The following is a 12,754-nucleotide window of genomic DNA, read 5'->3' as shown; positions in this document are numbered from 1 at the left end:
ATTGAAATCATCACGCTTATCATGCAGCTTGGTGGGAAGTTGTCCTGTCGGCTTCGTTGTGAGAAAACAACGAGGTATGCGGTTATGAAGAAGAGTCTGTCGTGTCCTTGTTTCAGGTGGGTCTTTACAATGGATATGGTCAATAAATAACTGGTTATTTAAAGAAAAAACCAACATTAGTATATCTAAAAGTGAAATGGAAGATCTTGGCAATTCAGCCACGTTAAAAAAACACAGCTTGTGCTCACAGGCTCTGCATGCAACTGGTCCGCGAATGTAAACGTCAACCATAAATTCCAACATTCTATTCCTAAACTTTAACATTTTTTTTACAGAGATACAGATTATGTACAGAGAGGAAAAATCAAAAGTACTTATAGAATATAAGAATAGAAATGTTTTATAAAAAGATGTTCAAAATTGGTCAAAAACTCTTTGGAGTTCTTTAAGAATAAATTCCATTAATTCCTGTTGTTACAGTAAGACCGTTACCATAATGATACTACTTGGAATGGTAGTAAGAAGATAAGGTTTGGTTGAACAGCTAAACGAGCCAGCAATACATAAACGCAGTTTATAAGGATTCTTGTGGAGTTTAGGAATTCGATATAACTGAGGGAGGTCATTGTAATACCGAAGAGTGAATTTATCATCTTTATTATTTGGAAAACCTTAATTATGACTGTGTAGGGAGGGTCTCTTTCGTTAAAGAGAAAGCACGGCTGTTTTCGTGTGCAGGAAATGTAATAATTTCTGCAAAACAATGATCAGGGTATTGCATGCCTTATCTATAACCACACTACAGGTAACATATCAGTCAGGTAAATCGTGATGTGTGGAATTAATATAAGGTTTTCAGTTTAGATTTCACGCTGCTAATGGTTTTAAGAATGATAGACCAACTGTATTCAACCACTCTGAAAGCGAATCAAAACGCAGTATGGTCTCATTTCAACCACTCCTTGGCAAAGATTTCCAGGGAAGTTCTTGAAATTCACATTCCAGTCAATGAACAGGATTTCACGATATGTTTGGTCATTCATTTTGTCTTTTGTCATCCAGGTTCAGTTGTTATGTCGTTTATTTACAATTGAAAAGTTTGGTCACAAGGTAGTTCAACATGATCAACAGAGAAGGGCAGTGAACAAGTAGATTTATTGAAATGCCGCTGTCTGGCTACAGTACGCCTCGTTTGCTCCTCTGATGAATGGCTAGAGCAATAACGTTAGTTTTAAATGCATCCGTAACTAGAACAAAATCCACGTGTGGTGCAGTAATGCCAAGGTGTCTCAAACGATGTGCTTACGTGTAGGGTTATAAGTGGTAATTTTCTTTCAGACAGTACAGATACATGTAGACATTGATCTTCCCCACGATTTACTGCTGGACGAAGACACGTTGCATTGGCCGTCCATTTGGTTCACTAACATCTATTCAACCCTATTAGCAGTTTTCACAAATTAGGGGTTCTAAACTCTAGCAGAATATTTTTGTTACGTGACAGAACAGTCGTGGTTCTTGTATGTTGCAGGATTTGCATTTTTGTCACGTACAATACTTAACTGATGAAAGAAACATATACGATTAATTTTGCGCGGTTGCAATTGTGGTGAAGATTCCGAATTCCAATAATGGATACCGTACTTCCGTCCTCCTAAACTGCCATGTGAAGTAGCTTCGTTGACGGAAACACTTTTGATTGATGACGTCACTTTGTAAAGTGTAATTTGCGATGTCTTGGAAATATGCCAATGAGTCAACAAGTTTTATCGGTCACGGTTTCCTTAGCCAAAATGGGAGCTTATCACGAACCAATGAATACTAGGTTAGTTGACATATCCTTGTACAAGGCTTTCAACCAGCTTCTCTCCAGACCTTCCAAATCTTCGCGAGCCAAGTTCTTAACTCATTTAAAATAGCATAATAAATGAAATAAAATCAGACATGATATTATAGGTACAGGAACTTGGCTAGACCTTAGTTATAAAGGATAATTTACAAAAAGTATAAAGTTTAAAATCCTTCATATTTTTGTCAGAAGAGTCACTATGATAAAAAAAATAAAAAATAAAAAAAAAATGCTGCAGTAATTATTGGGACTGATTTTAATCTCCCTAGATAGGACTTACATTGGTATTACATTGTCTTATGGACTTTAAATCTTACACCTTTGGAATTCAAACATGCCCCATGATATAATACAACTACCTAGGAAACTACATAAAAAGTAAAGTTATAGACCTTTCCACATCCAGTTACAATGATTTAAAATTAAACCCGCATCACAGTATACCCTTTGAATTCTGTCAATTTTCAATGTATATATAGTAGTCAGTATCCAACCCATTGGCTTTTGTCGACATAGAAAGGTGTACAATTTTTCTGCTCTATAGACATTTTGAATATCCTTCCGATTACTTTTTTTTCTCTTCTCCTTCCTCTCAATTTTTGTTTGTTTCAATTTTCCATTTCATATTTTGTTGAATCGTTTCCTCACTGTTTAGCAGAAATTGTTTATTTCACTCTACATCTTTTTCTCAATTTTTTAAGACTTGTTGGCAGCAAATGCTTTGCACACCTTTTTCAACAGAGGTCCATCAGCGATATTGTTTGCTTTGCTGACCATCTGTTGAATGCACTTAAGATCATCTGATAAAAGATTTAGCTCAACTTTATATGTTACACTGATATCCTGTTCAGTCTTAATTCATTACTATTGGACTTACAAAATATTTCCTTGTTTCGTTCAACTAAAATAATACAAACAAGTATAAATATTCACAAAAATAATTTTTATTCTTTTTAAAAAAAAAAAAATCCATAAATATACTGGCAAATCAGTTTGTTGTAAAACTGGAATGTTGAAGAAGAAATTTTGCTCCAGTTTTCAGGTGGAGCATCTTTGACATAATACATGACTTTAATTTGATGAAGTGTCTACAAAAGTCTCAAAATATATCTAAGTCACACACATGTCTTAAAATCAGAAATGTGTATAAGTTAATCTTATAGTTAAGCAAAGAATATTTTTCAACGATTAGAGCGTACAGGTCTTGTAACAAATATGTCTTACATTATCATTATATCCTACAATCAGACAATTCACATGATCAGAAAACGAAGACAAATCACACAGACACAAATCATACAACTAAATAGAAACATATACAAAGACATAAACAAATCATATAATCAAACTGAAAATCCTACAAAAAGGCAACAGAATCTTACAGACACTGCAGTATTACACTGTCTAGACATACTGGATTGATATCTGATAACGCACAGCCAGACTCTAACCTTACACCAAACACAATAAGCTCTCTTGTAAATATATCTGTAAAAATGTCAAACCTCATATTTAAATCAGACATAAAAAAGCAAACGAATAAGATGTGTCGTCCCACATTCAACGCTTTCATATTATAATTTTCATACTAGATGAAATAACATTTGAAGGCACAGCCCACACATGGATTATGTTACCAGTAAAAAAAGAGTCATGTAGCCAACAGAGTTTCACATAACAATCATGCATTCAAAAGATTTTCACAACACAAGTTCTTATTTTTAACAGGAAGAAAAGTAGTACAGATCATGTGGGTAACCTTTGAATATATATGATATTTTGTGCTACACAAATAGTAGGTAAGGGGAGGTAACATGTATCTGCTTTGCAGTATTTCACACTAAACATTTTTTGTTCTCTCATGCTTTCTGCTCACATCAAACCACAGTAACAACACAACAAAATAATGGCAATAGGTTTAAAAAATGGATTTAGATTTGTTCGTGTCAATAACCAAATAAATGTCTTCTGTACACTGATCTGACAAGAAGAAATATGTCCCGAGTCAAAGGTCGACATTATAAAATAAGAAGACAATGTACTTCATACATAACAGCAACATAAACTTGTTTATATTTAGTATAAATTTCATATAAATCAATATCATTAAATGTTCTCAAAATGACTCATTTTCGTTTGGATATTTTCAAATTATCTAAAAAGAATACTTCCTGAATATTCCTGAGAAAACCTCTATGGTAAGGTCTGTCATTGATGCAACTGGTGGCATATTTCTTTTTGTGTTTTCTGTTTAATTTTTCATTGGAAATTTTATCATTTTGATTAGAAATGTATTGGTCATCTTGTAAGTATTCCACAGCTGGAGTTTTGTATCTTTCATTTGTTGTTTGATTGGTTAAAACAAGGTATGTATGATAAACAGCAAAGGTTCCAATCATAGGAATGAGAACGACTAAGGCAACAACCAGGAACACCAAACGAGGGTACTGTAGGAACAGGTGCTGAAACAAAACACAGAATCAACAATCATTCCTTACACAAGTCTGGGTACTGTAGGAACAGGTGCTGAAACAAAACACAGAATCAACAATCATTCCTTACACAAGTCTGGGTACTGTAGGAACAGGGGCTGAAACAAAACACAGAATCAACAATCATTCCTTACACAAGTCTGGGTACTGTAGGAACAGGTGCTGAAACAAAACACAGAATCAACAATCATTCCTTACACAAGTCTGGGTACTCTAGGAACTGGTGCTGAAACAAAACACAAAATCAACAGTCATTCCTTACACAAGTCTGGGTACTGTAGGAACAGGTGCTGAAACAAAACACAGAATCAACAATCATTCCTTACACAAGTCTGGGTACTGTAGGAACAGGGGCTGAAACAAAACACCAAATCAACAGTCATTCCTTACACAAGTCCGGGTACTGTAGGAACTAGTGCTGAAACAAAACACAAAATCAACAGTCATTCCTTACACAAGTCTACTGAAACAAAACAAAACAAAAATCAACAGTCATTCCTTACACAAGTCCGGGTACTGCAGGAACAGGGGCTGAAACAAAACACAAAATCAACAGTCATTCCTTACACAAGTCTGGGTACTGTAGGAACAGGGGCTGAAACAAAACACAAAATCAACAGTCATTCCTTACACAAGTCCGGGTACTGCAGGAACAGGGGCTGAAACAAAACACAAAATCAACAGTCATTCCTTACACAAGTCTGGGTACTGTAGGAACTAGTGCTCAAACAAAACACAAAATCAACAATCATTCCTTACACAAGTCTGGGTACTGTAGGAACTAGTGCTCAAACAAAACACAGAATCAACAGTCATTCCTTACACAAGTCCGGGTACTGCAGGAACAGGGGCTGAAACAAAACACAAAATCAACAGTCATTCCTTACACAAGTCCGGGTAACTGCAGGAACAGGGGCTGAAACAAAACACAAAATCAACAGTCATTCCTTACACAAGTCCGGGTAACTGCAGGAACAGGGGCTGAAACAAAACACAAAATCAACAGTCATTCCTTACACAAGTCATTCCTTACACAAGTCTGGGCAGGAACAGGGGCTGAAACAAAACACAAAATCAACAATACTGCAGGAACAGGGGCTGAAACAAAACACAAAATCAACAGTCATTCCTTACACAAGTCTGGGTACTGCAGGAACAGGGGCTGAAACAAAACACAAAATCAACAGTCATTCCTTACACAAGTCTGGGTACTGTAGGAACAGGGGCTGAAACAAAACACAAAATCAACAGTCATTCCTTACACAAGTCTGGGTACTGTAGGAACAGGGGCTGAAACAAAACACAAAATCAACAGTCATTCCTTACACAAGTCTGGGTACTGTAGGAACTAGTGCTGAAACAAAACACAAAATCAACAGTCATTCCTTACACAAGTCTGGGTACTGTAGGAACTAGTGCTGAAACAAAACACAAAATCAACAGTCATTCCTTACACAAGTCTGGGTACTGTAGGAACTAGTGCTGAAACAAAACACAGAATCAACAATCATTCCTTACACAAGTCTGGGTAACAAAACAAAACACAAAATCAACAGTCATTCTTACACAAGTCTGGGTACTGAAACAAAACACAAAATCAACAGTCATTCCTTACACAAGTGTGGGTACTGTAGGAACAGGGGCTGAAACAAAACACAAAATCAACAGTCATTCCTTACACAAGTCTGGGTACTGTAGGAACAGGGGCTGAAACAAAACACAAAATCAACAGTCATTCCTTACACAAGTCTGGGTACTGTAGGAACAGGGGCTGAAACAAAACACAAAATCAACAATCATTCCTTACACAAGTCTGGGTACTGTAGGAACTAGTGCTGAAACAAAACACAAAATCAACAGTCATTCCTTACACAAGTCTGGGTACTGCGTCACTGTCTGGGTAGGAACAAACAAAACACAAAATCAACAGTCATCCCTTACACAAGTCTGGGTACTGTAGGAACAGGGGCTGAAACAAAACACAAAATCAACAATCATTCCTTACACAAGTCTGGGTACTGTAGGAACAGGGGCTGAAACAAAACACAAAATCAACAATCATTCCTTACACAAGTCTGGGTAGGAACTAGTGCTGAAACAAAACACAAAATCAACAGTCATTCCTTACACAAGTCTGGGTACTGTAGGAACTAGTGCTGAAACAAAACACAAAATCAACAGTCATTCCTTACACAAGTCCGGGTACTGCAGGAACAGGGGCTGAAACAAAACACAAAATCAACAGTCATTCCTTACACAAGTCTGGGTACTGTAGGAACTAGTGCTGAAACAAAACACAGAATCAACAATCATTCCTTACACAAGTCTGGGTACTGTAGGAACAGGGGCTGAAACAAAACAAAAAATCAACAGTCATTCCTTACTCAAGTCTGGGTACTGCAGGAACAGGGGCTGAAACAAAACACAAAATCAACAGTCATTCCTTACACAAGTCTGGGTACTGTAGGAACAGGGGCTGAAACAAAACACAAAATCAACAGTCATTCCTTACACAAGTCTGGGTACTGTAGGAACAGGGGCTGAAACAAAACACAAAATCAACAATCATTCCTTACACAAGTCTGGGTACTGTAGGAACAGGGGCTGAAACAAAACACAGAATCAACAATCATTCCTTACACAAGTCTGGGTAGTGTAGGAACAGGTGCTGAAACAAAACACAGAATCAACAGTCATTCCTTACACAAGTCTGGGTACTGTAGGAACTAGTGCTGAAACAAAACACAAAATCAACAGTCATTCCTTACACAAGTCCGGGTACTGTAGGAACAGGTGCTGAAACAAAACACAAAATCAACAATCATTCCTTACACAAGTCCGGGTACTGCAGGAACAGGGGCTGAAACAAAACACAAAATCAACAGTCATTCCTTACACAAGTCTGGGTTCTGTAGGAACAGGGGCTGAAACAAAACACAAAATCAACAGTCATTCCTTACTCAAGTCTGGGTACTGTAGGAACAGGGGCTGAAACAAAACACAGAATCAACAATCATTCCTTACACAAGTCTGGGTACTGTAGGAACAGGGGCTGAAACAAAACACAGAATCAACAGTCATTCCTTACACAAGTCTGGGTACTGCAGGAACAGGGGCTGAAACAAAACACAAAATCAACAGTCATTCCTTACACAAGTCTGGGTTCTGTAGGAACAGGTGCTGAAACAAAACAAAAAATCAACAGTCATTCCTTACACAAGTCTGGGTACTGTAGGAGTAGGTGCATGGTTAGACAAAATCTTAAGCAATATGATAACACATTATTATTAAGATTATGTTTTTACCTGAATAACAACAGAAATATTAACAGGCACTGTTTCTCCATCATCCAATAGGACACGGGCCTCCAGGAGTCTAGTGTTCTGTGTGTAAAGCCAGAGGCTCCACCCTCCGACAGCCACTCCTTCCATTGCCATTCCAAGCAAAGTCAGGAGGAACAACAAAAAGTAGCGATGGTTAAGACCTCCTACATCACTGTTGGTCCAGACACAATGGTGATCGAAACGATGTACACAGCGGTTACAAATACCTAGCAAAGCAGATAAAATTCTTATTATTACAAGACAGGTAGTAGAGCAAGAGATCTATAAAATTTCAGCCTGTTATAAACTTGTGAACCAAACAAAACATAGGCTGGCAATTATAGATGATACATTATAACAAAGACAGGGAAAAACAGATTTAAGTTTAGTCCTTTCAACAAGTTTCCATTCCAAAGGAACTGATTAGGACCAACTAATAAAGCTGTAGACAAAAACCAGTTAGACATGACAACCATTTATTCTAAAAGGTAATTCAAAATAAGAATTTCTATGCATAAGAACAGGAAATAATTTGTTAAAAAATCACTTTTCCAGAACATACTATGTATTAAATTGTTGATATTAACACAAATTATGTTATGGAGCTCCAGTACAAAAAAAAAAAAAAAACCTAGAGTACACTTCACTCTTTCATGTTATGATGGTTTAATATGAAATAGAAACCAAGTCATTAGTAATCCTTAAGAAAACAGTAGTGATAATATGGATGGGGATAAATTAGTCTCTGGTGTATTGTTTCAAATATAAGTTGCATGAACAAACTTTCAGACTCGAAATCTGGTACTGAACTTGTACTTACTGCAGTGTTTTGACCTTGCTGGCTTTTGAAGATCACATGTTGAGCAGATCCTGCTAGGTAAATATAATCTCATGTCAAATTTGTATACCTGGGAATAAAACCTCTGGTTTGCTTGAGTGATCTCCCCTGGGTCAGAAGAACAACTTTTATGGAAGAAGAACAAGTTAGTAAAGACGACCACCATGGGCATGAAAGTATGGTTGGCATGTGGGTCCGACAGGTAAAGGATTGGCAGCATATCTTTCACCCAAACTGCATGGCCCAACAACACAATGACAGCAAATATAAACTGCAGGACCTGGTTCCTGAAAATGGTAAAGAATCTTATGTAAAAGGGTAAAGGTTTATAATCATATTAATGTCTAAAATCTGAACAGCATACCATCAATTGAAGTAATAATCAAAGACAATACCAAAGGTAAATCATTTTACCTAGAAAGCCTACAAACAAACCTGAAAGGTCAGGAATTTCCCACCAGGCAAGTGGCAGAGTATCTGACTAGAGATTAAATAGTTCCATCAGGGGCAGAACATGTTTTTCATTACTCTTTCCTAGAACATATTTGATGACCAGGACAGGAGTTCATTATATCTATATATTTGTTAATAAGTATTTGACTGTCTTATTTGCTTCTATCTTCTATAATGATATAAGTGGTATGTGTTGGGTAACTTCTCAGAAGTCCATAGAGAACATATGGGTTTACATGGTGTGCCAAGTACAAATGTAGGAGTCGGTCTTACTAAATATGAATAACATTTCTACACTATTACAACTCAATATCAGAAAATGAAATGGACTTGTTCCTTGAATTTGAAACTCAGTTATTACTATGTTTACCTACAAAGATTTCATAATTCAGCTGTCAACAATCTATGTAAACTTACCTAGTATGTAAAACATTGTAAAGTTTATCATAAGCAGCATCAATAAATCGCTGTGGTATCACAAGAGTCACAATCTGAAAGTATACAGGCATTTCATTGTACACAGACAAATAAATAAATCAATTAAAATGACATATGCCATATATACTACAACCAGTCATTAAGTTATACTGATTATCATTAGAAGCACTGTTAACAATATGTATATAGAAATATTTGGCTGTTTATTGCAATGTATTATAATAAAACCTTGGAATGGAGTGAATAACTTCAAATCGTCAAGTTCTGACACCATTTTCTCCTAATACAATTTTTCGCAGTGATAAGATATACTCAGAACATTAACATTACATATACCCATATCCATTTGTACAATATGAACTTACTGATGATTATATAGGAATTAACAAAACAAACATCTAAATATTATATGTGTCATAGTCTCATAGCTCCTTAAAGTTATTTTCTGAAGAAGATAATTACATATATGTTCCTATAATCAATAACATACTGTAGTATTTTATTACCAAAGTAAGGTCAGACATATACCTCTACTAAAATAGAGCGTAGTTTTCCAACTGGGCCATTCGCTAATGTTGGGGAATCTCCATAGACATACAAGAGTGTGCATAAACCAAACACAGCCACATAAAAAGCTGTCAGCACCAGGAAATCCATTATGACAAATGCTCTGTCAAAACCTTCTTACAGTCACTTCTGAAAGAAAACAATCTATTGACATTCTTACTTTGACTCTTTCCTGTATCCCTACAAATGTGTATGTATACTTGTGTACAGCCAATAATGTTAATTGTTTAATAATTTAATTGAAATGGAGTCTTTAGGTTTAGACTGTACATTAACTTAATGGGGTTTATCATGTAGAACCCTGACCCTGGGATTACTCAAGTCTAATGCTGAATACAGCATGGTTATTTCAAATTATTTGAAAATGTTTTGCCAGTTAAAGCAAATTACAATTTTATACTTGAAATAAGTATTTTCTTACAGCAATAAAATGAACAATGAAGCCTGATGATATAATCTGACGTTGGGCATACCAGAGACGTCTCTGGGCATACCAATGTTTTAACAATACTCCGTCAACAAGTAATCAAATGATCTTAACAAGCCCAGGTGGTGAGAAAAAGAGATGAGTTGGTTATGAAAGCAGACAAAAATACATTTTATACATTGTAGATATCCTAGAAATAACAACCTGACTGCTCATAGTAGTTACAGTACAAATATCGAGCAGCACTCTTCCACAACATAGAGTACTGCATTTCATTGACAATGTCAATATAGGACACACGTGCAACAGATAATAGTACTAACCCGTATAAACTTGATTGTTATCCGTTGCAATCCAAGTAAGTTTGGAAGTCTTCGTTATAAGAACTACATATCCTGTGTGATTTACATCTATAATACAAGTTGTATAAATGTGTATAACTGTGTAACGTGTTGTCTACTTTCTGTTTACCCTTCAAGTCGCAACTTCCGGTTTCAAACACTTACGTGATTTTGAATCAAAGTTGGAGCTGCGCGGGAAAATGAATGTACCATTGTCCGTCAAAAACTTGTATTGTCTGTATTAACATTATGACACGACCAGAGTAATTATAATACTACATATATCTGATATTATTGCGACTGGTCTCGCTGGCAACGCATATTATACGTCTCTGCCCAGTTGTAGGTTGAAGGTGTGGTTCAACCCCCTCCCCCCACCAAAAAAAAAATCCCTGCCAGCGTTCTAGCTTAATTCCTTTTATAAAACTTCACACACTTATAAATGAATGACTATATAAATTTTGGAACAAGTCTGAGTTTCACGATTGTCGGGTTCAAGGTCTCTGTTACTTTTTTTTTTTTTTTAAAAAAAACTTGTAAGCACACCTAATAGCTTCATTCCCTGGGAGATTTTGATCAAACTTCACTTCCATATAAAAGTAGGGCGATAATATCACAGATAAGCCTGAATTTCAATTTGGGAGGGCAAGGTCATCATTATATTGTAACACTAGTAAGAATGTCCTTGCCAGCACTTTGGTGGCTTTATTCCTGAAGGATTTCAAGCAAACTTCACATTCACATAAAGGACCATAGTAGCAGATTTTGAGTTACTTAGGGTCAATGTCGCCATTACTACTCTGAGTAAATCCTCAATGGATTCATTCCTAGAGGAATTGGATAAAACTCCAGACATTTGACCATATATGTTCATCATTGCTCTTGTCCCTCAGTTTGTACTGACAATTTTAAAAAAATTCATTTTGACATAAAGATGTGTTTTTTATTGAGTAATATTTCTGCTTGCAGAAGTATAACTGCACCTTTTTCATCATCTTTTTGGTGTTCAGATATTAACGAGTTTTCAGTCTAGTGGCAATTTTCGTTGCATCCTTATAAATGGAAACGCACAAGACTGTCATTTGAATCCGTGAGAGAGCAGAGTCCCGTGTGTTTCTGATGATGCCCTAGACTTGTTGGATCTTGTCACATTCAACTGTTACTTGTATTTAGACATTCTACATTAGAACATATTTTAGCCTGTGTTCCTCTAGAAGATATTCATGTTATCTGGCCAAGATTTACCAATACTGTAAATCTCCAATAAAATTTGGAAAGTTCACTGATACCAGATAATTACTTTATAATGTACAAAATTTATTGATTATTAGGGTTCCTGTTTGTAAGTACCTGTAGGTATATAGTATGGTTTTTTGAAATCGGTCAGTGACGAAATTTTAAAAAATTCTTTTTTTAAATTTGTGCTTGATGTTTTTGTCTATCCTTTTTTTCATTTGAAAGCAATTTTATAATTAAAAATAAGTTGAATGTCAGAAAAGATTTGTATATAAATAACATCACTTGATAGATAAAAATAATGTGTACATATGGAAAGTTGATGGTTTGGTGACATGGTCGTCTAAACTTGAGATCTCCTGTTAACTCAGCAAGGACCTGTGATAGCTATAAACATCCATAAACTCCAGAACTATAGTGAAAATACCAAGCCGCAGTCTGCTATAAGAAATCAAGCAGAATTTCTTTATTGACAATCTGCAATTTACAGATGTATCTTATAATGGTAGACATGGAATTCTCACCTGTTAATAACTGTAACAGTTTGGCTGTGTAAGTCTATTGATTGGTTGATAGGGTAGCCAGTGATATACATGTGATACAGGTGGCTCACAGTCTTGGATGCCACAAGTATACAATCCATTGATTTGTTTGCTGGTGTGTCTGAATTATTGATAAGATGACGGAAAGTCTTGGCTGAGAACTACTGCAGTCTTAACTATATCTGATTCTGCGAAGTTTTTCTCTAGTCATTTATTGTTTGTGGAATCATTCTTGATATTTTGGATTT

The 12,754-nt window shown here is 35.9% G+C and overlaps 1 protein-coding gene across 1 annotated transcript; it reads right to left on the bottom strand.

Moving 5' to 3' along the window:
• Positions 1 to 2,775: 2,775 nt before the first annotated feature.
• Positions 2,776 to 10,821, bottom strand: LOC132559516 (palmitoyltransferase ZDHHC4-like). Its single transcript, XM_060224144.1, has 6 exons — positions 10,711 to 10,821; positions 9,922 to 10,089; positions 9,373 to 9,446; positions 8,485 to 8,789; positions 7,647 to 7,891; positions 2,776 to 4,311 (listed from the first exon to the last, which is right to left on the bottom strand). Exons 2-6 carry the CDS (start codon positions 10,048 to 10,050, stop codon positions 3,976 to 3,978), a joined length of 1,089 nt encoding a protein of 362 aa, XP_060080127.1. The 5' UTR covers positions 10,051 to 10,089; positions 10,711 to 10,821; the 3' UTR covers positions 2,776 to 3,975.
• Between the last annotated feature and the right edge of the window lie 1,933 nt (positions 10,822 to 12,754).

The sequence above is a fragment of the Ylistrum balloti genome, unplaced genomic scaffold, assembly GCF_031769215.1.
Source record: "Ylistrum balloti isolate Yb309-2 unplaced genomic scaffold, AGI_CSIRO_Ybal_v1 Utg370928, whole genome shotgun sequence".
NCBI lineage: Eukaryota > Metazoa > Mollusca > Bivalvia > Pectinida > Pectinidae > Ylistrum > Ylistrum balloti.
The sequence above is the reverse complement of the archived record's forward strand: the minus strand, read 5'-3'. Positions and strand labels throughout refer to the sequence as shown.

Coding starts and splice junctions, on each gene's coding strand:
- LOC132559516 (XM_060224144.1), bottom strand. CDS start 10,050: ATGGATTTCCTGGTGCTGACAGCTTTTTATGTGGCTGTGTTTGGTTTA. Junction 9,447..9,921: donor TACGCTCTATTTTAGTAGAG/GTATATGTCTGA, acceptor GTATACTTTCAG/ATTGTGACTCTTGTGATACC. Junction 4,312..7,646: donor ATATTTCTGTTGTTATTCAG/GTAAAAACATAA, acceptor GTTTTGTTTCAG/CACCTGTTCCTACAGTACCC.